Source organism: Bufo bufo, chromosome 1, assembly GCF_905171765.1.
Source record: "Bufo bufo chromosome 1, aBufBuf1.1, whole genome shotgun sequence".
NCBI classification, from domain to species: Eukaryota; Metazoa; Chordata; class Amphibia; order Anura; family Bufonidae; genus Bufo; species Bufo bufo.
The window spans coordinates 602,916,547-602,942,025 of NC_053389.1; the positions used below are offsets into that span (position 1 = coordinate 602,916,547).

At 44.7% G+C, this 25,479-nt stretch overlaps 1 protein-coding gene across 1 annotated transcript; it reads left to right on the forward strand.

The window, feature by feature from the left end:
• The first annotated feature begins 4,129 nt into the window (after window positions 1-4,129).
• ODF3B (outer dense fiber of sperm tails 3B) lies at window positions 4,130-24,105 on the forward strand. Its single transcript, XM_040413561.1, has 7 exons — window positions 4,130-4,244; window positions 15,120-15,276; window positions 17,475-17,678; window positions 18,304-18,405; window positions 20,385-20,506; window positions 20,908-21,048; window positions 22,777-24,105. Exons 2-7 carry the CDS (start codon window positions 15,168-15,170, stop codon window positions 22,867-22,869), a joined length of 771 nt encoding a protein of 256 aa, XP_040269495.1. The 5' UTR covers window positions 4,130-4,244; window positions 15,120-15,167; the 3' UTR covers window positions 22,870-24,105.
• Window positions 24,106-25,479: the final 1,374 nt, after the last annotated feature.

Below are 25,479 nucleotides of genomic sequence, written 5' to 3' on the forward strand. Positions count from 1 at the left end.
TGATCAGGGAGTCTATATGGGGTGATCACCCCCCTGTCATTGATCACCCACCTGTAAGGCTCCATTCAGATGTCCGTATGTGTTTTGCGGATCCGATCCATGTATCCGTGGATCTGTAAAAAAACATACGGACGTCTGAATGGAGCCTTACAGGGAGGTGATCAATGACAGGGGGGTGATCAATGACAGGGGGGTGATCAAGGAGTCTATATGCGGTGATCACCCCCCTGTCATTGATCACCCCCCTGTAAGGCTCCATTCAGACGTCCGTATGTGTTTTGCGGATCCGATCCATGTATCCGTGGATCTGTAAAAAACATATGGACGTCTGAATGGAGCCTTACAGGGGGGTGATCAATGACAGGGGGGTGATCAATGACAGGGGGGTGATCAGGGAGTCCATATGGGGTGATCACCCCCCTGTCATTGATCACCCCGCTGTAAGGCTCCATTCAGACGTCCGTATGTGTTTTGCGGATCCGATCCATGTATCCGTGGATCCGTAAAAAACATACGGACGTCTGAATGGAGCCTTACAGGGGGGTGATCAATGACAGGGGGGTGATCAATGACAGGGGCGTGATCAGGGAGTCTATGTGGGGTGATCACCCCCCTGTCATTGATCTCCCCCCTGTAAGGCTCCATTCAGACGTCCGTATGTGTTTTGCGGATCCGATCCATGTATCCATGGATCTGTAAAAAACATACGGACGTCTGAATGGAGCCTTACAGGGGGGTGATCAATGACAGGGGGGTGATCAGGGAGTCTATATGGGGTGATTACCCCCCTGTCATTGATCACCCCCCTGTAAGGCTCCATTCAGATGTCCGTATGTGTTTTGCGGATCCGATCCATGTATCCGTAAAAAACATACGAACGTCTGAATGGAGCCTTACAGGGGGTGATCAATGACAGGGGGGTGATCACCCCCCTGTAAGGCTCCAATCAGACGTCTGTATGTGTTTTGCGGATCCGATCCATGTATCCGTAAAAAACATACGGACGTCTGAATGGAGCCTTACAGGGGGGTGATCAGGGAGTCTATATGGGAATAAAAAGAGAAAAAATGTAGCAGCACAAAAAAAATGAATATTGTTCCTTACTGTGGTGGTGCCCGCTGTGTCAGAAGTCAGTCTTGTACTTCCCAGATCCAGATGCAATTGTAACAAAACTGCAGCACTCTCCAGCCTTGGTTCTTTCAATCTTTTATTCACCAGTACAAATAATGCGACGTTTCGATCTATGTGATCTTTCTCAAGCAATACCAGCAGTATTGCTTGAGAAAGATCACATAGATCGAAACGTCGCATTATTTGTACTGGTGAATAAAAGATTGAAAGAACCAAGGCTGGAGAGTGCTGCAGTTTTGTTACAATTGCATCTGGAGTCTATATGGGGTGATCACCCCCCTGTCATTGATCACCCCCCTGTAAGGCTCCATTCAGACGTCCGTATGTGTTTTGCGGATCCGATCCATGTATCCGTGGATCCGTAAAAAACATACGGACGTCTGAATGGAGCCTTACAAGGGGGTGATCAATGACAGGGGGGTGATCAATGACAGGGGGGTGATCAATGACAGGGGAGTGATCAGGGAGTCTATATGGGGTGATCAGGGGTTAATAAGGGGTTAATAAGTGACAGGGGGGGGTGTAGTGTAGTGGTGTTTGGTGCTACTTATTACTGAGCTGCCTGTGTCCTCTGGTGGTCGATCCAAGCAAAAGGGACCACCAGAGGACTAGGTAGCAGGTATATTAGACGCTGTTATCAAAACAGCGTCTAATATACCTGTTAGGGGTTAAAAAAAATCGCATCTACAGCCTGCCAGCGAACGATCGCCGCTGGCAGGCTAGAGATCCACTCGCTTACCTTCCGATCCTGTGAACGCGCGCGCCTGTGTGCGCGCGTTCACAGGAAATCTCGCGTCTCGCGAGATGACGCATAGATGCGTGATTCTGCCTGGAGTTGCCGCCTCCGGAACGCGATCCTTCGTTAGGCGGTCAAGAGGCAGTTAATCCACTTGCTCGCGCAGCGTAGCTTCTCTTCTGTCTTCTTCTTTGCTGTGCACAGGAAAAGGACCTTTGATGATGTCACTGCGCTCATCACATGGTCCGTCACATGATCTATCACAATGGTGATGGATCATGTGATGGACCATGTGATGAGCGCAGTGACGTCATCAAAGGTTCTATTCCTCAAAGAAGAAAACAGAAGAGAAGCCGGGCTGCGCGAACAAGTGGATTAAGGTGAGTTATTTATTTATTTTAACCCCTCCAGCCATATTGTACTATGCATTCTGTATTCAGAATGTATTATTTTCCCTTATAACCATGTTACAAGGGAAAATAATACAATCTACACAACACCTAACCCAAACCCGAAGTTCAGGTTTGGGTACCAAACATGCAGATTTTTCTCACGAGCGTGCAAAACGCATTACAATGTTTTGCACTTGCGCGGAGAAATCGCGCATGTTCCCGCAACGCACCCGCATCTTTTTCGCAACGCCCGTGTGAAACCAGCCTAAAATGGGGAAAATTGGCTTGTACCTCACAGGGTTTTTTTGCTTTCCTCTGGATCAACTTGCAGGATAACAGACAGAACTGGATGGACAGATGTCTTTTTTCGGCCTTATGTACTATGTTACTATGTAACAGGTCAATTTTACTGCATAGTGAATGCCGTAACCCCCCTCTCCCCTACACATAAAACTGTGGCAGAATTGCTTTTTTTTCTAATTCCATCCCATTTGAAAATTTTGTCTCGCTTCCCACTACATTATATGCAACCCTAAGGACCCTTTCACACAAGTGAAGTTTTCCGCGCGGTTGCGATGCGTTAAGTGAAGGCATAGCACCGCATTGAATCCTGGCCCATTTATTTCAATGGGTCTGTGCACATGAGCGTTGTTTTTCACGCATCAGTTCTGCGTTGCGTGAGAATTGCAGCATGTTCTATATTCAGCTTTTTTTTTTACACAGCCCTGGCCCCATAGAAGTGAATGAGGCTTCAGTAAGGCTACTTTCACACTAGCGTTGTTTTAATCCGGCGTTCAATTCCGACACCGGAACTGCCCGCCGGATCCGGAAAAACGTGTGAAAACGGATTACATTTGAATCCTGATCAGGATTTTGATCACAATGAAAAAATGCATTGGAAAAAACGGATCCGCCATTTGTGGACTTTAACTTTTTTTTCAAATTTTTCGGGTTTAACATGCAAAAGCCGGATCCGTTTTGACTGAACACACAGTGCCAGATCCGGCGTTAATGCAAGTCAATGGGAAAAAGGCCGGATCCGGCGTTCAGTCAAAGTGTTCAGGCTTTTTGGCCGGAGGTAAAAATACTGCATGCTACGTTTTTCTGAAAAGCCTGATCAGTCAAAAAGACTGAACTGAAGACATCCTGATGCATCCTGAAGGACTGACTCTCCATTCAGAATGCATGGGGATAAAACTGATCAGTTCTTTTCCGGATTTGAGCCCCTAGGACGGAACTCAGCGCCGGAAAAGAAAAACGCTAGTGTGAAAGTACCCTAAAAAACGCATTGTTAGGCCTCATGCACGCGGCCGTTGTGGGTCCATGATCCGTCCGCACCGCTAAAAAAATAGAACAATTTCTACCTTTTTGCGGTGGAGAGGCACGGCCAGAAACACCACGGAAGCAATGACTGCAATTCTCGCACGATTTTCCCTGATCGCAGACGCAATGCATCCGGACCTAATCCGGACACGCTCGTCTGCAAGGGGCCTAAATGGTGCTGTTTGAAAAAAATAAAAATAAGCCCTCATACGGCTATGTGAATGGAAAAATAAAAAAGTTATGACTCTGGGAAGGCGGGGAGTGAAAAATTAAAACACAAAAACTGAAAATCACAAGATCCTATAAGGGGTAAGGAATATTTCTTTGAGGGAGAAAAAAAACTGAGAATCCAGCATAATAATGAGCAGCAGGGGTGCAGTGACCCTAACCCTGGTGACCCTAGGCGCTCTGTGCAGCAGAGCTTCCCAGGGGGTGAGAGCACACATGGCTGATATGTATAGGCGCAGGCGCAGTGCATGCTGAGCGCTGGCGTACTCAGCCCTAGAGCTGGCCGCGGCGTCGTTACCATGGTGGCGGTTACCACGGGGCCTGTTACTAGGAGACCGCAAACAATGGCCGCGGTAAAGACTGGAGCCAGCAGGTAGACCAGTCAGTGCAGCAGCCGGGCTCGGCGGACGTAGGAGCGGAGGACGTCACGGAAGGTCAGACATTTTAGGGTGAAGCTAGCAGGGCTATAGCTGCGTGATGTACTGCAGGCAGAGGGGAGCACCAATGCATGCTGGGAAATGTAGTCTCCGGAGATAGGGTCCAGGGGCGCACTTATATGGACGGAAGGTCTGGGGCCGTTATATGCCGCAATATAATGGAAGGGGGGCAGTGCGTCATCCCACTGCCAGAACCACCCCTGCTTCTCCTGCAGCTCTGTGACTACTAAAGTATAGAGAAATATGACTGCTTTCCAAAACAGCGCCACACCTGTCCACAGGTTATGTGTGGTATTGCAGTTCACCTCCATTCACTTCAATACCAGACACAACCCATGGACAGGTGTGCTGCTGCTTCAGGGAGAAAGACGCCATGGATTTTTTTTTTATTATTATTCTAGAATATTCCTTTCATATATCATTTCATTTAGGGGGGGCCGAAGGAACTTTTATTCATTTCTCCAGAGCCATGGCCCCATGGTGACAGGTATCTTTAAGGCCGTGTTCAGAAGGAGGATTTTGTCCATGGCTGCGCTGCTGGTCCTGCTGTCGGTTTTCATTGAGTGGATCTAAGGCTCCTGATGCAGCTTTGCGAGGGGTCCGCGCGGTAACTGCGCCAAGAAAGGACCTGTACGTTCTTAGAGAGATCTTGAAAACCGGGCGGCAAAAAGCCTCCTCATCCTGGGAGGCAGTTTCAGCACAGATCTGGCCCAAAATCCTCTGTCTGAACATCCCCTTACTGTCAGCTTGGGTGGGTCACTATGATGTAGTGTAAAATAGCAGACGGATTAGTTCTTAGTAGAACTTTATAACCAGGTCAGAAGAGTCTAAGTATCAAGATTAGGGCTCATGCACACGACCGTATGTATTTTGGGGTCCGCCAAAAAATACAGATGACGTCTGTGTACATTTTGCGGAACGGAACAGCTGGCTGCTTATAGAACCGTCCTATCCTTGTCCGTAATGCAGACAATAATAGGACATGTTCTATTTTTGGCGAAACGGAAATACGGACATACGAAAACGGAATGTACACGGAGTAACTTCTGTTCTTTTTGCGGACCAATTGAAGTGAATGGTTTCGCAAAAATATGGAACAGACACGGGGAAAAAAAAATGTTCGTGTGCATGAGCCCTAAGTATGTAATGTGAAGTAAGTGGCCACTTGTAATACCGCCATCTCACATATAATACACTGTGGAACAGACCAGGACCGTCAAAGGAGACAAACAGGCAATTGCTGGCTTTTGGGATCTGCTGTCCATGGCGGTTGCTAGGCAGGAGGTCACATAGCAACTGCACAGTGAATACAAACCAGCATTCAGAGGGTGTCGTAGCGATCACCGCCCGCAGGAATGGTGAGCTTGTGTGGGAGGGAGGATGCTGGTGGCTCTGGCTTATTTCGGGTTGTCATTGGAGCTGTAGACTGAAGAGGCACCTATAACACCACAACAGTGACATCGCTGTCACCTGGCTGGTCCACAGAAAGGCCTCATGCACACCGCCGTGTCCGTATTTCGGTCTGCAAACTACGGATATCTTCCATGGGTATTCTGCATTATTCTCACTCCCATCCATACAAAAGGACTATTCCCGTCTGCTATGTTCTAGAATTTGAGGAACAGCGTCTAGGATCCGCAAAAAACACGGATGTGTGCATGACCCCATAGAAATGAATGGGTCAGTGGTAGGGGAGGGGGGGGGGGGGGGGATTTGGGCGCTTATCTACTCCATACTGTGCAGCGTCTGCAAACTGAGGACGTGTTAACGTGGCCTAAATCCACAGAGCTTTCTGTCCTGTAAACAGCCTCCTATTGATTTCGATGGGAAATGCAACCATGTACACATAGTTGTGTATTTTTATACAGCTTTCAAATCCCCCCAAGAAGCGGCATGTCATTTCTTTCAAGTGTTTTCGCTGCAAACCCCATTGAAGTCAAGGGCTAAAATAGCTGGTGGTATCTGGCATGGTTTCACTGGTGTTTCTGCCATCAAAAATGCGCCGTTAGAGGAGGGTCAGTCTACTGATCTGCCACTGGTTCACATGAGCGAGTTTTCCGCGCGGGTGCAATGCGCGACGTGAAGGCATAGCACCCGCACTGAATCCTGACCCATTCATTTCAATGAGGCTGTGTACATGAGCGGTTTTTTCATGCATCAGTTCTGCATTGCGTGAAAATCGCAGCATGTTCTATATTCTGTGTTTTTCTCGCAGCCCTGGCCCCATAGAAGTGAACGGGGCTGCGTGAAAAACGCATTGCATACAGAAGCAAGTGCGGATGCCATGCGATTTTCACGGATGGTTGCTAAGAGACGTTGTTTGTAAACATCCAGTTTTTTATCACTGCGTTAAAAACACATCAAAACGCATTGCACTTGCGCAAAAAAAACTGAACGCAATCGCAGACAAAAATGACTGAACTTGCTTGCAAAATGGTGCGAGTCTCACTGAACGCATCCAGACCTAATCCGTCACGCTCGTGTGAAAGGGGCCTAATACGGGTGAACATAGCTTAAGGGGGCTCCTGATATTGAAGAGCGATCCTCAGGATCTGTGAGGGTCTGACACCCGGCACCCCCATTTATCAGCTGTTCCCTGCAGCCTCCAGCCATGTTTCTGAATGGTTATAAAGAGTTAATTGGACAAACATAATAGGGGGAGATTCATCAAAACGGGTGAAAAGGGAAACTGTCTGACTTGTCCATAACAACCAATCAGATTCCACCTTTCATTTTTCAGAGCTCCTTTGGAAATGGAAAGATTTGATGTGATTGGTTGCTATGGGCAACTAAACCAGTTTTCGTTTGCGCCAGTTTTGATAAATCTTCCCCCATACATTCCACCATTTCTGCCCCATACATCAGGTAGATTAGTAAGAAGTAGTGAGCAGATGGAAGAGAATGGGAGTCAAAATCACATTACACTGAATTTGTTGTCGGTTACCATGAAGACACATAGGTTTTCGTAGGAACTGTACACACTATGGGGGAGATTTATCAAAACTGGTTTAGCTGCCCAGAGCAACCAATCAGATTCCACCTTTCATTTTTCAGAGCCTCTTTGGAACATGAAAGGTGGCATCTGATTAGCTGCTAGGGGAAACGAAGCCAGTTTTCCCTTCCACCAGTTTTGTGACAGAAAATGTTGTCATTTGTTTGCAAACTGAACATAGCCTTCCCTTCCTGACAGCGATTTTCTGTTTTTGTAACCCCCTGCCTTCTTGAAGCCATAAACATTTTCATTTTTCCATTCACATAGATATATGAAGGCTTTTTGGCAGGATTCATTGTACTTTCTTATAGCACCATTTAATATTGCATCTGATGTATTTGGAATCTGGAAGAAAACATGATGTGTTACGGATGTAGCACAGTAAGGCCTCGTGCACTCGACCGTAGCAGGTCTGTGTCCGTAGTGTGCTCTGCAAACACAAGACCATTGACTTGAATGGGTCCACAATCCGGAAGATATGGTGCGGTGTGGAACGGCGGCACAGATCAGAAGCACTACGGAGCGCTTCCGTGGATTTCTGTCCGTGCCTCCGCACTGCAAAGAAGTAGTGCATGCACTACTTTATTGCAGTGTGGACCGTCAGATGCGGATTGCGGCATTCCGTCATGGAATTGCGTTATGGTCCGCGGTAACAAAATCCATAACGCAATTCAGATTATACCACAACCCGAACTCGAATTGCAAAATATGAAATTCGCTCATCCCTAGTGATTTCCATCAGTTATTGTGATCCAAAAGCAGTAGTGAAGCCTACAGAGAGATGAGGTAGGATGGAAAGATCTGCTCCTTTTCTGTGTTTTTGACCCGCACCTTAATAACTGACCAAATAACTGAAGTGTGAACTCAGCCTTAGGGTCCATTCAAACGTCCGCATTTTGCAGACCGCACATCGCCGGCACTTAATAGAAAATGCCTATTCTTGTCCGCAATTGCGGACCAGGAAGTGGTGAAGGATCTGTACTCACCACATCCTGGTCCTCGGCTTCGCTATGGGCTGTGCACAGCGTGAGGGCGCTCTGTGACCTCACACTGTGCGCTGCGCCCGCGATACACAGCCAACAGCAGGATGAAGAGGTTCGCGATGGTGAGGAGCGGTGGTGTCCAGGAGCAGGAGAGGTATGTGTTTTTATTTTATTTGCGCTGACATGGGGGTCTGATGGCAGGCTGACATGGGGGTCTGATGGCAGGCTGACATGGGGGTCTGATGGCAGGCTGACATGGGGGTCTGATGGCAGGCTGACATGGGGGTCTGATGGCAGGCTGAAGGTTGGGGGGTTGGTCTGATCTGAGGTCTGATTAACATTGGGGGTCTGATTGCTGGTCTGACCTAAGGTGTAATGGAAAATATTTTTTTCTTATTCTCCTCTAAAACCTAGGTGCATCTTATAGGGAAAAAAATATGGTACAGTGCAGCAGAGTTTATATAGTGTTATATATTTTAATATGTACCTTGTGTTTTGTTATCCGCGTGAATCAGTCAGCGTTGGCCAGAACCCCCCACCCCACCCGGTCCCTGGGAAAATTGTCTTGCATGAAACTGGTCCTTGGTACAAAAAAAGGTTGGGGACCACTGATGTAGATAATACTTTCTAATGTACTGTATTGCAATTGTTCATATCTATCACATTATACACTGCTTGCTTTCATGGTTACGACCACCCTGTAATCCAGCAGTGTTGCTCGTGCTTGCCCGCTATAGGAAAAAGCTCCATCCTCTCTGGTGGCCGGTGTTGTGGGAGTGCGCATAGGACAGCGCTTTTTCATACAATATGAAAGCATGACTGCCACTGCTGGATTGCAGTGTGTTCGTAACTGTGGGAACGAGCAGTGTATAATGCAATGGAAAAATGAACGAAGCCAGAGAAGGAAGCAATATGGACAATCACAATACATTAGTAAGTGCCTTGTATTAACTTTCTCTACATGATAAATGCCACTTACTGAAGTGACACTCAAACTCAACTCATTGTGACAAGCCATTGGAAAGCAATTGAGGGAGTCGGCTTAACACACCTAGTTTTGTTAACATGTCTAGTTAAGCATGTGTTAACTCTACTACGTCTGTATCTCGATTCTGCGGGTCAGTTCAATTAAAAAATTAAATTTTTCCTTTACATAGCCATATTCTGTCTCCATAAGGCTACTTTCACACTTGCGGCAGTGTGATCCGGCCGGATCCGCCGCTGACTGAAAGCATTTGTGAGACGGATCCGGGTGCGGATCCGTCTCACAAATGCATTGCAAGGATGGATCCGTCTCTCCGCTTGTCATGCGGACCGACGGATCCGTCTTGTACATTTTTTCACATTTTTACCGATCTGCGCATGCGCAGGCCGGAAGGACGGATCCGGCACTCTGAATGCCGGATCCGGCGCCAATTCATTCCTATGGGAAAAAATGCCGGATCCGGCGTTCAGGCAAGTCTTCAGTTTTTTTCGCCGGAGAGAAGACCGTAGCATGCTGCGTTTTTTTCTTTTGCCTGATCAGTCAAAACGACTGAACTGAAGACATCCTGAACGGATTACTCTCCATTCAGAATGCATGGGGATATGCCTGATCAGTTCTTTTCCGGTATAGAGCCCTGTGACGGAACTCTATGCCAGAATAGAACAACGCAAGTGTGAAAGTAGCCTAACTTTTTTTAATATTTGCCTCTACAGAGCTATATGAGGGCTTATTTTTTTGTGCGATAACCTTTATTTTTCATTGATACCATTTTGGGGTGTGTATGAGTAGACTATCACTTTTTATTATATATATATATTTTTTTTTAAAGGTGAAGTAACAAAAAAACATTGATTCAGTCTATGATTTTCACCATACGGGATAAAAACTTATATTTTAATAGTTCAGACGTTTTGGGACACAGCAATACAATGTTTATTTTTTTATTTACTTTTATTTGTAAAATGGGAAAAGGGGGTGATTAGAATTTTTAGATTTTTATTTTATTTTCAAAATCTAGGGTTTATGATCATCTGATCGCTTTTCCCATAAACTGCAGTGATTTACCACTGCAGCCTATGGGATATTCACTATGGGGGTAATTTATTAAGACCTTTGTAGTTTTAGACACCGGTCTTAATAAGCCCCTGCGCTTATTAGCCCCTGCACAGGCCTCTACACAACTTTGGCATATCCAGCGCCGGTCTAAGCCTACGCTGGCTTACATTTAGACCATTTAGACCTGCCGGCTCGTCCCCTTCCCTGCACATTCCACACCCACTTTTTTTTGGAGTGAGCAGGGAAATGTCGCAGATTGCAGCGAAAAAGGGTGAACACTGACTTATAGGATAGCTGCCTTACATCTGGTGGCATTAGAGGCAGAGCTTGTTAAAAGCTCATTAGCATTCCCTCTTCCCAAACATAATGAGCATTCATTTTCTCAATATGAGAAAACCGGGCAGCTCCATAAGGAGCAGAAGTGATTTTTTGTTAAAGGCCTGTTTGATATTGTAACACAATGATGGGAAAGGAAGTCATTTACCTTTATATATATATATATATATATATATATATATACATACAGTACAGACCAAAAGTTTGGACACACCTTCTCATTCAAAGAGTTTTCTTTATTTTCATGACTATGAAAATTGTAGATTCACACTGAAGGCATCAAAACTATGAATTCACACATGTGGAATTATATACATAACAAACAAGTGTGAAACAACTGAAAATATGTCATATTCTAGGTTCTTCAAAGTAGCCACCTTTTGCTTTGATTACTGCTTTGCACACTCTTGGCATTCTCTTGATGAGCTTCAAGAGGTAGTCCCCTGAAATGGTTTTCACTTCACAGGTGTGCCCTGTCAGGTTTAATAAGTGGGATTTCTTGCCTTATAAATGGGGTTGGGACCATCAGTTGCGTTGAGGAGAAGTCAGGTGGATACACAGCTGATAGTCCTACTGAATAGACTGTTAGAATTTGTATTATGGCAAGAAAAAAGCAGCTAAGTAAAGAAAAATGAGTGGCCATCATTACTTTAAGAAATGAAGGTCAGTCAGCTGAAAAATTGGGTAAACTTTGAAAGTAAGGGCTATTTGACCATGAAGGAGAGTGATGGGGTGCTGCGCCAGATGACCTGGCCTGCACAGTCACCGGACCTGAACCCAATCGAGATGGTTTGGGGTGAGCTGGACCGCAGAGTGAAGGCAAAAGGGCCAACAAGTGCTAAGCATCTCTGGGAACTCCTTTAAGACTGTTGGAAGACCATTTCAGGTGACTACCTCTTGAAGCTCATCAAGAGAATGCCAAGAGTGTGCAAAGCAGTAATCAAAGCAAAAGGTGGCTACTTTGAAGAACCTAGAATCATACATATTTTCAGTTGTTTCAGATTTGTTTGTTATGTATATAATTCCACATGTGTTAATTCATAGTTTTGATGCCTTCATAGTCATGAAAATAAAGAAAACTCTTTGAATGAGCAGGTGTGTCCAAACTTTTGGTCTGTACTGTATATATATATAACATAGGAGGATATTGTGACACTCTGAAATCATGTTGGTTGGGTGGTATGAACAGCTATTCTAGTCATGTTGGTTGGATGGTATGAACGGCTATTCTAGTCATGTGGGTTGGATGGTATGAATGCAGCTATTCTGGAGTCATGTTGGTTGGGTGGTGTGAATGCGGCCATTCTGGAGTCATGTTGGTTGGGTGGTGTGAATGCGGCCATTCTGGAGTCATGTTGGTTGGGTGGTATGAATGGCTATTCTAGTCATGTGGGTTAGATGGTATGAATGCAGCTATTCTGGAGTCGTGTGGGTTGGATGGTGTGAATGTGGATATTCTGGAGTCATGTTGGTTGGATGATATGAACGGCTATTCTAGTCATGTGGGTTGGATGGTATGAATGCAGCTATTCTGGAGTCATGTTGGTTGGGTGGTGTGAATGCGGCCATTCTGGAGTCATGTTGGTTGGGTGGTGTGAATGCGGCCATTCTGGAGTCATGTTGGTTGGGTGGTGTGAATGCGGCCATTCTGGAGTCATGTTGGTTGGGTGGTATGAATGGCTATTCTAGTCATGTGGGTTAGATGGTATGAATGCAGCTATTCTGGAGTCATGTTGGTTGGGTGGTGTGAATGCGGCCATTCTGGAGTCATGTTGGTTGGATGATATGAACGGCTATTCTAGTCATGTGGGTTGGATGGTATGAATGCAGCTATTCTGGAGTCATGTTGGTTGGGTGGTGTGAATGGCTATTCTAGTCATGTTGGATGGTATGAATGCAGCCATTCTGCTCTTTGTGTTGAGTTGCTATGCTCTTTTTGGCCTCTTGTGTGAATGTGGTGAATACAGTTTGTTTTAGTAACAGCCTCACAGACTTGCTGGTAACCTAGGACTCATTGTTTCTGTGAAGATGCTGGGATAAAGACTCTGGAGGGTTATCATGCCTTGCATACTGATTCTTACTGACCACAGGGAGACTGAGACATGTACACATCTCCCGTTACAGGACAAATAATGCAATGCACTTTTTTTTCCACCATGTAAATAACTCCTCGTATTACAAGCATTTTTGGTGGTGTTTATTTTGTAACATTTTGTACATGCATTTTATTTTTTTCATTTTTGAAAAGACTAAGGCCCCTTGCAGATGAGCGTGTCCGGATTAGGTCCGGTTGCATTGCGGCAAACCTGCACGAGTAGGAACGCAATTGCAGTAGTTTTGACTGAGATTGCGTTCCGATGTTCAGTTTTTATTGCGCTGGTGCAATGTGTTTTGCACGCGCGTGATAAAAAAACTGACTGTGGTACCGAGACCCGAACTTCTTCACAGAAGTTCAGGTTTGGGTTAGTTGTAGTGTAGATTGTATTATTTCCCCTTATAACATGGTTTTAAGGGAAAATAATAGCATTCTGAATACAGAATGCATAGTACAATAGGGCTGGAGGGGTTAAATTTTTAAAAAATAATAATTTAACTCACCTTAATCCACTTGTTCGCACAGCCGGCTTCTCTTCTGTCTTGTTCTGTGAGGAATAGGACCTTTGATGACATCACTACGCTCATCACATGATCCATCACTATGGTGATGGATCATGTGACGGACCATGTGATGAACGTAGTGACATCATCAAAGGTCCTATTCTTTACAAAAGACGACAGAAGAGATGCCGGCTGCGCAAACAAGTGGATTAAGGTGAGTTAAATTATTTAGTTATTTTTTTAACCCCTCCAGCTCTATTGTACTATGCATTGTGTATTCAGAATGCTATTATTTTCTCTTATAACCATGTTATAAGGCAAGCACTTGCTTGCGGATGCTTGCGATTTTCATGCAACCCCATTCATTTCTATGGGGCTTGCGTTACGTGAAAAACGCACAAAGAGGAACAAGTGATGCGTGAAAATCACCGCTTGTGTGCACAGCCCTATAGAAATGAATGGGTCCGGATTCAGTCCGGGTGCGTTCACCTCACGCATTGCACCCGCGCGGAAATCTCGCCCGTGTGAAAAGGGCCTAAGTCATGATGGGGGAACTTAAAGACACAATCTGGATAAGTGTACGTCTACACAGCGATCTTGGGCATAACACGTGTCACGCCCAAGCATCGCAGTGCAGCAGGGCTGTCATAGGAATGAATGAGGCTGCAGCGGGACTCACACTTTTGCTGTGACTGCGACATGCAAATTGCAAAAAATTCTGGTTTGTGCGTTGGTTGCAGCAAACGTGTGAGTCTCTCTGCAATCCCTTTAATTCCTATGGCAGCTCGCTACATTGCGACCTTTGGTTGTGCGACAGCTGTCGCAGCCAAAATCGTCATGTAGACGTAAAACAGATACACTGTGCAAGGCTTGAGGAAGGAGGACTGCAAGACAAAGATTAAAAAAATGCCAAAAAGATGATACTTGTGTTATATACTACTTCCTCAAGGCTGTGCCACACTTAGGCCTCTTTCACACGACCGTATGGCTTTTTCAGTGTTTTGCAGTCTGTTTTTCACGGGCCCGTTGTTCCGTTTTTTGTTCCAGTTTATGTTCCGTTTCTGGCATATACAGTAATTACATAGAAAAAATTGGGCTGGGCATAACATTTTCAATAGATGTTTCCGCAAAAACGGAAAGGATACGGAAGACATACGGATGCATTTCCGTATGTGTTTTTTTTTTTTTTTGCGGACCCATTGACTTGAATGGAGCCACGGAACGTGATTTGCGGGCAATAATAGGACATGTTCTATCTTTCAACAGAAAGGAAATACGGAAACGGAACGCAAAAAACTGCCCGTAAATGAAAAAAAATAACTATAAAAACAAAAACGGTTGTGTGAAAGAGGCCTTACACTGGTATCAGTATTTCTAAGCCAAAACCAGAAGACAGGTCATCAGTATCACAAAAGTATCTGAAAAGCTTTTTAACTTTACACCGCTATCAGTTGGCTTCCTTCGTGTCAAAATGCTGTACCATGTTGGGCATTGTCACATCTTAAGCCATACCCTTGAGTATTATAAGTCATGTCCCTCATTGATTATTCCATGTGGGTGCATCTGCTATGACTTGATGGGACATTGAGCTCCAGAGATTTTAGCACATGGTACAGCGAGGTCTAGGTGCAATGGCATTAATACATTTGGCCCAATGTATTTTTGTACATACATGTTATGTGTTGTTTGAGGCATGTTGTAGTCTACATACAAATACCATACCTATATGGCACCTTTATTTCTTATATTGGTCTGGCAACAAAGACTGGTTTCATAAATCTCCCCTGTGTGGAGACATTCGGATATTCTTCTTTACATATAATATTAGAGAATTCTGATCGTTCAGCAAAACCTTTTGTGCGTCTAGAATTCAGAAACTGATATTTCTAATGGTAATGAAATCCATGAGTTCTGTTTTCCAGACATACTCCATCCAGTGTATGGTGCCGGCGGTCCTGCATTAATTCGCCATGACTACTGAGGTGCAGATTGGACCTTGGAAACCCCACAGGCCACGGGGGCCAATTGCGGCTTTATACAGCAGTCCAGGCCCCAAGTATGCCCTACCAGGAAACACAGGTAATGTGATCTACAAGCAGAAAGACCGTTTTGATTTCTAGGATGCAGAATAAACACATCTATCATTCTCTCATATATATATATAAAAATAAATCTCCTACTCGTTTGCTTTTTATTACTTTAATAGTAGTCTACCAATTCTTTCCATGCTGGATATATGAATTCTGCTTGTGTTGCACAGTATAAGGGCTCATGCACACGACCGTATTTTTGGCCTGCATCCGATCCACATTTTTTGGTTCGAATGCAGAACCATTCACTTCATTGGGGCTGCAAATAAAGCGTTCCGTAGCACCCATCAAAAATATAGAACATGTCCTATTATTGTCTGCAATATGGACAAGGATAGGACTGTTTTATTATGGCCCAGACAAGTTCCGTTCCACAAAATGCAGAACACACAGCCGGTATCCGTGTTTTGCGGACCGCAAAAGCCCTAAAGGGCATAATCTGTATGTTTTTTGTTTTTTTAATACCCATAGGGGACCTAATTTTACCACTATGGTGGCTGCTCCCTTGACTTCACAACTGTCAGTTAATGTACCATTTCCCACTTCCTTATTAGGCTACTTTCACACTCGCGTTGTGGGCGGATCCGTCATGAATCTGCAAAAACGGATCTGTTACAATAATACTACCGCATGCATCCGTGATGAACGGATCCGTTTGTATTATCTGTAACATAGCCAAGACGGATCAGTCATGTACTCCATTGAAAGTCAATGGGAGATGGATCAGTTTTCTATTGTGCCAGATCGTGTCAGAGAAAACGTATCCGTTCCCATTGACTTAGATTGTGTGCCAGGACAGATCCGTTTGGCTCAGTTTAGTCAAGCGGACATCAGAACGCTGCAGGCACGGTTTTGGTGTCCACCTCTAGAGCGGAATGGAGACTGGAGGCAAACTGATGCATTCTGAGCGGATCCTTTTCCATTCTCAATGCATTAGGGCAAAACTGATCCGTTTTGGACCACTTTTGAGAGCCCTGAACGGATCTCACAAACTGAAAGCCAAAACGCCAGTGTGAAAGTAGTTACCTAGCGAAATAGTTCTTTGGTACATACTAAATATCAAGTTAGAATAATACAGAATAATAAGCAAATAAAGAAAAGTTTATGCATTGTATAGCATACTGTAAAACAAACTGCAAATTGTATTTAAAATAATGTATATATATCATAACTTAAAAGGGTAATCCAGCCTAGCTACTGGATAGGTGATAAATGCTAGATCTGTGGGTGTCCAACCACTGGGAGCTGAGATTACAAGAATATGGGCAGGAGGAGTTTGAATGGAGTTGCGATTGAGCATGTGCCCTGATGCTCCATGCTAGTCTATAGTACTGACGGAAACAGCCAAGTGCCATGCTGTAGTAGTTTTGAGGAATATTTCGGCTCTCTGCACACTGTGTGGATTTGTATGCAGAAAATCAGCATGACAACAGGATAAAAAATGTGAAAAAAACCTCACATAAATCTTCACTATTGCCATTTTTGTGCGTTTTTTAAATGCAGATTTCGGTGCAGATTTTCTGTTTATATTAACAACCCCATTGAAGTCTGTAGAGAGAAACCACTATACATAAGGGGCGGAATCACAACAACAATTGACATGCTGCGCATTTTCAAATCCATGCGGCAGGTCAATTTCAACGACCCCTGTACATGATATTTGGCAAATCTCATTCACTTTGTTGGTACTTTGTAAAGCTGCTTTTTTGTGCACGAAAACCCACACGTCATCCACATTGTGTGCAGTTACCCTTTATGGCAAAGTAATAGATCCACATTTGCCTAATTTAATGCTTGTTTATGGCAAAAGAGAAGTGTAAAAAAATAAAAAGAAAAAATTTTTTAGGCCTCATGCACACGACCGTTGTGTGTTTTGTGGTCCGCAAATTACAGATGGCGTCCGTTTGTGTTCTGCAATTTGCAGAACGGCACGGACAGCCTTTAATATAACCGCCTATTCTTGTCCGCAAAGCGTGGACAAGAATAGGACAGGTTATATATTTTTTTTGCGTACCACGGAACGGAACAACGGATGCAGACAGCACACAGAGTTCTGTCCGCATCTTTTGCGACCCCATTGAAGTGAATGGGTCCGCAAAACAACGTCCGTGTGCATGAGGCCTTAGGTATTTCTTTTCTCACTTTGATCATTTTCTGTTACGTATGTTTCTTATCTTCCCACTACAGGATATGTACAGCACGATCCTTGTAAATATAGAGCACCTGCCTTCAGCTTTGGTAGTCGTCGATTCAAGTTTTTGGATGATTGCTCTCCAGGGCCCGGGTACTTGGTGCCAGCTAACATCACCATGAGGGGAAAAGATGGCACCCCTGCATATTCTGTTTATGGCAGACCAAGGGATCTAAATACCTTCAGGACTCCAGGACCAGGTGCAGATTTGACTAATTTAATGGAAGCTCAGTGCTTGTACAGTAGAGCTACAGTCACACGACACTCACAGTTTTTCATGGCCATTTTCCAAATTATTTGTGCATCCATTTTCTGGTTGTGTTTTTAACGGCCATTTTGCATTAATTTTTAACTGCAGTGAAAAACTAAAATTAAAGGTAAAACCCCAACCCCTTCAGTGCTCTCAGTGTGTGTATATAAGTAATGCACCCCTTTGTGCCCCGAGTAGTCATCATGGCCCATAGTTGTGTATATATAATCTATAATCTATCGCCCCCATCCCTGCTTGTGCCGACATAAAAACACACCGTGGGGACTCTTGCTCCTTGAACCCTCTCTATTCACTGGATGCAGCAGGACCTGATGTTTCCAGCATCTGACATCATGTCAGGTTCTGCTGCATCTAGTGAATAGCAAGAGTTGGAGGAGAGAGTGTCCCCATGTGTTCAAGTGAATGAGGTGAGCATTTTTATTTTTTCATTTTACTGCTGAAAGACCCTTATAGCCTTTTTACCAGGCATTAGACAGGTGAATAAAATTAGCAGAATGCACGGTACTGTTTTATAGTCTTGTCAAAGTTATCTTTATGTTTGTGTCTTAACATAGGTAGCTACTCTCCTGAGCGTGCTGGCAAGTCTGCCTATCTATCAGCTCCAATTTATTCATTAGGGGCAAGAACCAAGATATTCACCAATGACCAAACTCCAGGTAAACATTGAATGCATCAGCAGATGAGTCCCATAGCATGTATAATTGGAGACCTTCGACTGCTTTGTCCAATTGGTTAGAATGGACGATCATATGAAAGAAATGTTGGACTTCGCTTTGAACATATACAATCCTACTGTTTTTGAAGCACTGCACCCTCACAACTACAGTGTTGTCAGTCAATCCAAAATGTTAATAAACCTCAAACCTGAATATTTAAGATAGTTAGGCCTCTTGCACACAACCGTGTGCCCTCCGAGACATACGGTCCGTGAGCAGGCCATATGTCCCGGAGCGGCATTGATCGTGCGCACGGGAGTACACAGCATCATAGATTACAATGATGCTGTGGACGTCGGGCCGCCCGTGGGGCTATTGTTCTGCACTCATAAGATCATATGCGTGAGGGACAATAGTCCCGCGGGCGACCCGACGTCCACAGCATCATTGCGCACGATCAATGCCGCTCCGGGACATATGGCCCACACACTCTGTATGTGCATAATTGTTGGGCAGCTATTAGTGTGCAGAATTATTATGTAACATTATGAAAAAGGGAGATTTTCATCTGTTAAAGTGAGAATAATTAAACTCAAAATTTACAAATAAAGCTCAATCCCATTCACTTCAATGGGGCTGAGCTGCGCCTAAGTCATGTCCCAATGAACTTGTCATCACTACTGCCTTCTTGAACAGCTGATTCCTGGGTGTCGTACCCCCACCGATCAGATACTGATGACCTATCCAGAGGTCATCAAGGGGCGGACTGGGAACTTAAAGTGGCCCTGTTTTGTAGTTGGTTCCAAATTCATGGAGGGCAGGACCAGAAATACCATATTGTAGCACATTATACCACCCCAACAGAGCCAAATTACTGCCAGCAGCACAAAATACATCCCCAAAAACTTCCACTGGCCGGCTGTGAGGAGGGCTCAGGTGGCCCCCTGGGAAAGCCCCTATGGCTAATCTTGGAAAATCCCTTTAAGGCTACATGCACACAAACGTTGTTTGTTTCCGTGTCTGTTCCGTTTTTTTGCGGATAGGATGCGGACCCATTTATTTCAATGGGTCCGCAAAAAATGTGGACAGCACACTGTGTGCTGTCCGCATCACTATGTCCGTTCCGTAGCCCCGCAAAAAGAACATGTCCTATTCTTGTCCGTTTTAGGCATTGTTACAATGGATCCGCAAAAAAAACGGATGGCATATGGATAACTCATACGGTCGTGTGCATGTAGCCTTATGCCATAATAAGATTATCATTTAAAGCACCAGCAGTGCAACGGCAGATTTGCAATAGTATATCCAGTGAGGTCCTAGGCTAAAATGTATGCTTAGGTCTGTATTACACTGGCCAATAGTCGGCCAGATCGAGCGTTAGCGATGACCTGGCTGTGTAATACTGCTGTCAATTACCCGATGGGCAAGCAAACATCCAGGGGTGCTGACTACCATGGCATCCAGCAGCGGTGGTTGTGCTTGCCCACTAGAGAAAAAAGCGCCAGCTTCTCTAGTGGCTGGGACAGCGGGAGTGCACTATAGTAGCTTTTTCCTATAGTGTACAAGCACGACCACCACTGATGGATTGCAGGGTGGTCGTAACCATGGAAACGAGCAGTGTAAAATGTGATGGAAAAATAATTCAAGCCAGCAAAAGAGCCAATATGGACAATCACAATACATTAGTAAGTGCCTTGTATTAACTTTATCTAGATGATAAATGCCATTTGCTAATTAATGTCAACGGTTGGCTAGGCAAATGAAGCTATGAACATGTCCACCAGCATTAATGCAATATCAATTGGTAATAATCCAAATCCCTATAGACTATAGCACCTCTGATGTAACTTCCATCTTTTTATTACCCCATTTCTAGTAAGTATAAAACACTGCCACCCGTCTACTGTATAAACCCCCCATATGGTACACATACAGTAGTTATACCTCAGCACAGGTGATCACAGGTTCTTTCTCCTCAGGTCCAGCAGCATACTTGCTTCCATCAGTGCTGGGACCAAGAATTGTTAATAGATCAGCAGCACCAAACTACTCGATGACTGGAAGGAGCAAAATTGGAAGCTTCCACGAAGATCTGCAAAAAGTGAGTTTCTAATATATTAGATTGGAAACAATTTGGCCAAAGAGAGTAACAGAAGAACCATTACCCACCGTGTCATGGGACTTTTGGTCCCCGGTGGTCTTTACCAATTTTGCTGCAGCGGTAACATACTATACACTTACCAGATCTCTGCCGCCATCCACTGGCTTCAATGGTCTTGTGCCACAGATGTCAGCATCACCATTGAGGTCAGTGGCTGCAGTGGTCACATGGGTGTATGGAACATTAGACCAACGAGGACCACCTCAGCGGCAGCAGATTTATCAGGTGAATAATGGTTATTTTATGGCAGTTGAGCCTTTTGGCCAATTTTTTCCAGATCTCTTAGAACCATTGCAGATAGGTTACAATAGGTTTTGTGGAACTTTTTTTTTTGCTTTTAGACACCGGGTCCTGGAACATACCGTGTTGTTGATCCGATAACATACAAATACAAACCTCCTCAGTACAGCATGACGGCCAGAAACTCTGTACCTGGAGATACCACACAAAAGCCAGGACCAGGGGCCTACAGCCCTGAAAAGGTAAGAATCAAGGTCTCCTTGTACTGATGTCAGTACACATACCATTACATGTGACATGTTCCAGCTATCGCTAAAACTCTGGGAGGCAGACGTATCAATGGGTCTCTATGCCATAAAAGTGGAGTACAGATTACGGCATGTGCCAGATTGGCATTTTTTTTTTACATTTCTTAACACTTCGCAAAAGTGGAGATAGGAGTGTGAGAGGTAGTGGAGGGACACGGCCTCCGTGGTCTGAAAGATTTGCAGTAATTGACGCCAAAAGCTGGTGTAAATTATATTACTGAGATTCACACTAGCTCATAGATGCTGTAGATCTCAGCGTTTGGGGCATGGACTGCCAAATTTATTAAAAGGCCTATACCTCTTAATAAATTTGGCACAGGCTTTGTACCAAGACTGGAGTATGAAACACCATTCTTATTTCTTAATAAATCCGCCACAATGTGTATGCAGAAAAAGTCAATGTCAGCACATGCACAACTGCACCCCACTATTATCAGACCCATTTGTAAATCATACTTCAATACTGATGCCACTGTTAGGCCCCTTTCACACGGGTGAGTATTCCGCGCGGATGCGATGCGTGAGTTGAACGCATTGCACCCGCACTGAATACCGACCCATTCATTTCTATGGGGCTGTTCACATGAGCGGTGATTTTCACGCATCACTTGTGCGTTGCGTGAAAATCGCAGCATGCTCTATATTCAGCGTTTTTCACGCAACGCAGGCCCCATAGAAGTGAATGGGGTTGCGTGAAAATCGCAAGCATCCGCAAGCAAGTGCAGATGCGGTGCGATTTTCACGCACGGTTGCTAGGTGACGATCGGGATGGAGACCTGATCATTATTATTTTCCCTTATAACATGGTTATAAGGGAAAATAATCGCATTCTGAATACAGAATGCATAGTAAAATAGCGCTGGAGGGGTTAAATTTTTTTTACATTTTTTTTTTAACTCACCTTAGTCCACTTGATCACGCTGCCCGGCTTCTCGTCTGTCTCCTTTGTTGAACAGGACCTGTGGTAAGCATTCATTACAGGAACAGGACCTCTGGTGACGTCACTCCGGTCATCACATGATCTTTTACCATGGTGATGGATCATGTGATGACCGGAGTGAGGTCACCACAGGTCCTGTTCCTGTAATGAATGCTCACCACAGGTCCTGTTCAACGAAGGAGACAGACGAGAAGCCGGGCAGCGCGATCAAGTGGACTAAGGAGAGTTAAATTATTACTTTTTTTTAACCCCTCCAGCGCTATTTTACTATGCATTCTGTATTCAGAATGCTATTATTTTCCCTTATAACCATGTTATAAGGGAAAATAATACAATCTACAGAACACGGATCCCAAGCCCGAACTTCTGTGAAGTAGTTCGGGTTTGGGTACCAAACATGCGCGATTTTTCTCACGCGCGTGCAAAACGTATTACAATGTTTTGCACTCGCGCAGAAAAATCGCGGGTGTTCCCGTAATGCACCCGCACATTTTCCTGCAACGCCCGTGTGAAAGAGGCCTTATAATTTACTATGTAGAAGGCAGCTCCCACCAAAAAAACAAGGGCTCTGCTGCAACCCATTCATCCTTATGATTAGTGACCCCCAACGCGTTTTGTGGCAGCAGCTAAAAACTATAAATGTCGACATTTAGCCCTAGACCCCTTCTACCATGGCACTACTGATTTTAACGTAAGCCTCTGCATTTGTAATTTTCCTCTAGGTTGTGATGTCCCGGCCTCAAGCACCAAACTTTTCTTTTGGAATCCGACACTCTGAATATGTCGCCCCCTTGATTGTGGAAGTACTAGATTAACAAACAGATGAATTGCAGACCAGCAAGGACAGTGGAAGGCTATAAAAACAATACATTACCTGGTTCACTTCAGACTTTAAGAGACTATAGAAATACCTGTGTTTATATTGAAAAGGCATAAAAACTGGTGTTGGGCCCCCTGGAATGGAATAGGCTAAACATGAAAATAATGGCTACAGCAGAAACACTCAATTGCTGTTCAAACGCTTAAAATCGCTAATTAAAAAAGTGCCCTGTACATTAGAATGTCGTCAAAGGATCCCATCCACTTTAATAGGATCCACCGACAATCTAATATGCATGGGGCCGCCGTGGATTTTATCCTGGTCTGAACCTTTGTGTCTCCTGGAGGTAACTGGTGTCTGGCAGCCAGTTACTCCCCCCCGCCCCGCCAATCTGATAATGATTTTACAACAATTTTATGCCACTGCACAACCCCTTTAAAAGTACCATGCATACTTGGCCAAGCAGAATGTGGATGTGTACAGGGAAGCTAAAAGAGGGTACCGATTCTCCCTAAAGAGACCTGGCAGTGTATGGAGACTTATTACAGGCAGTGCTTCGTGGGAAAAGAAAGGCAAATTCCAGTAGCCATGTCAGCCAAGCCAGAGACTACTCCGGCCAGGGTTCTCCGTACAGGGCAGTACTACTCTCCTGGGCGAGATGTATGGCGGGATACCAGTTGTACAGTCTGAATAGGTCAGACTTCAAGTGCTTTATCACAAGATTGTGCACAATCTCTGTCCTGACTTGAACTTTCCTACAGAGGGCAAGAACAAAGCAATCCTTTTTAGGTTAAACCAAGAATCGACCTTATCATCTGACAGCGGAAAGAGAATGGGTATTACCACTTTCCTAACAGTATTATATTTTCTATTGTCCCTTTAAAACTCTATGGTATAAGATGAGGCAGCCCTATGTAACAGTTTTATTGGTTGATGCCAGAAAAATGCCTTTAAAGAGGTTTTCATATTGATGGCCTATCCTCATGACAGGTCATCAATATCCGATTTGTGATGGTCTGACTGCCGGGACCCCGTCTATCAGCTGTATGAAGAGAAGGTAGTGCTCATCAGAGCTCTGGTGAATGCGGTGGCCTCCTCACAGCACGGTACATTGTATTGCAGCTCAGGCCCATTCACTTGAATGGGACCAAGCTGCACCTAGGGTAGGCCATGTGACCGATGAACATGTAGGAGGAGGCCTAAGCGCTCACAGAGAGATGCAGTCTCTTCAAACAGCGTGGGTGCTAGGTGTCAGACTCCTGCCAATCTCATATTGATGACCTATCCTGAAGCAAGTTTGTCTAATCGTTTATAAGAGTATAAGAGCAGGCGACTAAGCTTTACTAACACTATAGGATTACAAAGTAGTGCTAGAAGGGTATTTTGTATGGCAGGTCGTCTACATTGATCAGTACATTTAATATGCTTTTCTATGACCATCTGATAATTCAGATGGTCAGGAAAGATTTACTATTAAATGATGTACCCAATATTACAAATATTGGGTACATCATTTAATAGTAAATCTTTCCTGTACAACTAAGGCTACTTTCACACTTGCGGCAGGACGGATCCGACAGGCTGTTCACCCTGTCGGATCCGTCCTTCCACTATTTCGCCGTGCCGCTGCTCCGTCCCCATTGACTATAAGGGGGACGGGGCGGAGCTCCAGCGCAGCACGGCAGTGCATGGCGAAAGGCCGCCGGACTAAAAGTCCTGCATGTCCGACTTTTTAGTCCGGCGGCCTCTCACCGCGAACTGTCGTACTGCGCCGGAGCTCCGCCCCGTCCCCATTATAGTCAATGGGGACGGAGCGGCGGTCCGGTGAAATAGCGGAAGGACGGATCCGACAGGGTGAACAGCCTGTCGGATCCGTCCTGCCGCAAGTGTGAAAGTAGCCTAAAATGGCGACCTGTACTGCCAGACTAGACCACCATCTACAAGGACTCTTGCCTGTATAACTAAAATGGCGACCTGAACTGCCAGACTAGACCACCAATCCACGTACGGCTGCATCTGGTTTCCTTCTGACATATGCTCTAACATCCTCAGTGCCTTACAGTGTGCCAAAAATCAATCTTTTCACTTTGGTTATTATTGAAAGTCTTCCACTACATCTCTATGTGACTGTGTATTCTGTTCATGTAATCACTGTGCCAACATTAAATTTCAACTTCTTAACTCCGCAGTGGACTGTTCGATAGCCCCTTGCAGTCTGTAACATTAAAATGACAATACAAGATCTATAAACGGCTATGCAAGCCAGTAAATGGCAACCAAAGCTTGGTGTTAGTTATGCTTAAAGAGAACCGTCACCATAAAAATTCAGTGCCACCTGCAGGCAGCATATTATAGGGCAGGAGGAGCGGAGTAGATTGAGAAAAGATTCTGTATAATGTGTAATTTATTGATCTCTACTCTTTCTATGCTTAGGACTCCAGTGGGCGGTCCCAATGAGTGATTGACAGCAACCACTGCGTGACTAAGCATAGAGAGATAGCTGTCAATCACTGATTAGGTCTGCCCACTCGACTCCTAAGCATAGAAGAAAGAACATAGATCAGTAAATTACAAGTTTTACTGAATCTTTCTCCACAAATCTATA

What these genes read in the sequence shown, in the direction of transcription:
- ODF3B (XM_040413561.1), top strand. Translation starts at nt 15,168, where the DNA reads ATGACTACTGAGGTGCAGATTGGACCTTGGAAACCCCACAGGCCACGG. An exon ending in CTTCAGGACTCCAGGACCAG is followed by an intron (nt 17,679 to 18,303) that starts GTGCAGATTTGA and finishes GTCTTAACATAG; the next exon opens with GTAGCTACTCTCCTGAGCGT. An exon ending in GGGCCTACAGCCCTGAAAAG is followed by an intron (nt 21,049 to 22,776) that starts GTAAGAATCAAG and finishes ATTTTCCTCTAG; the next exon opens with GTTGTGATGTCCCGGCCTCA.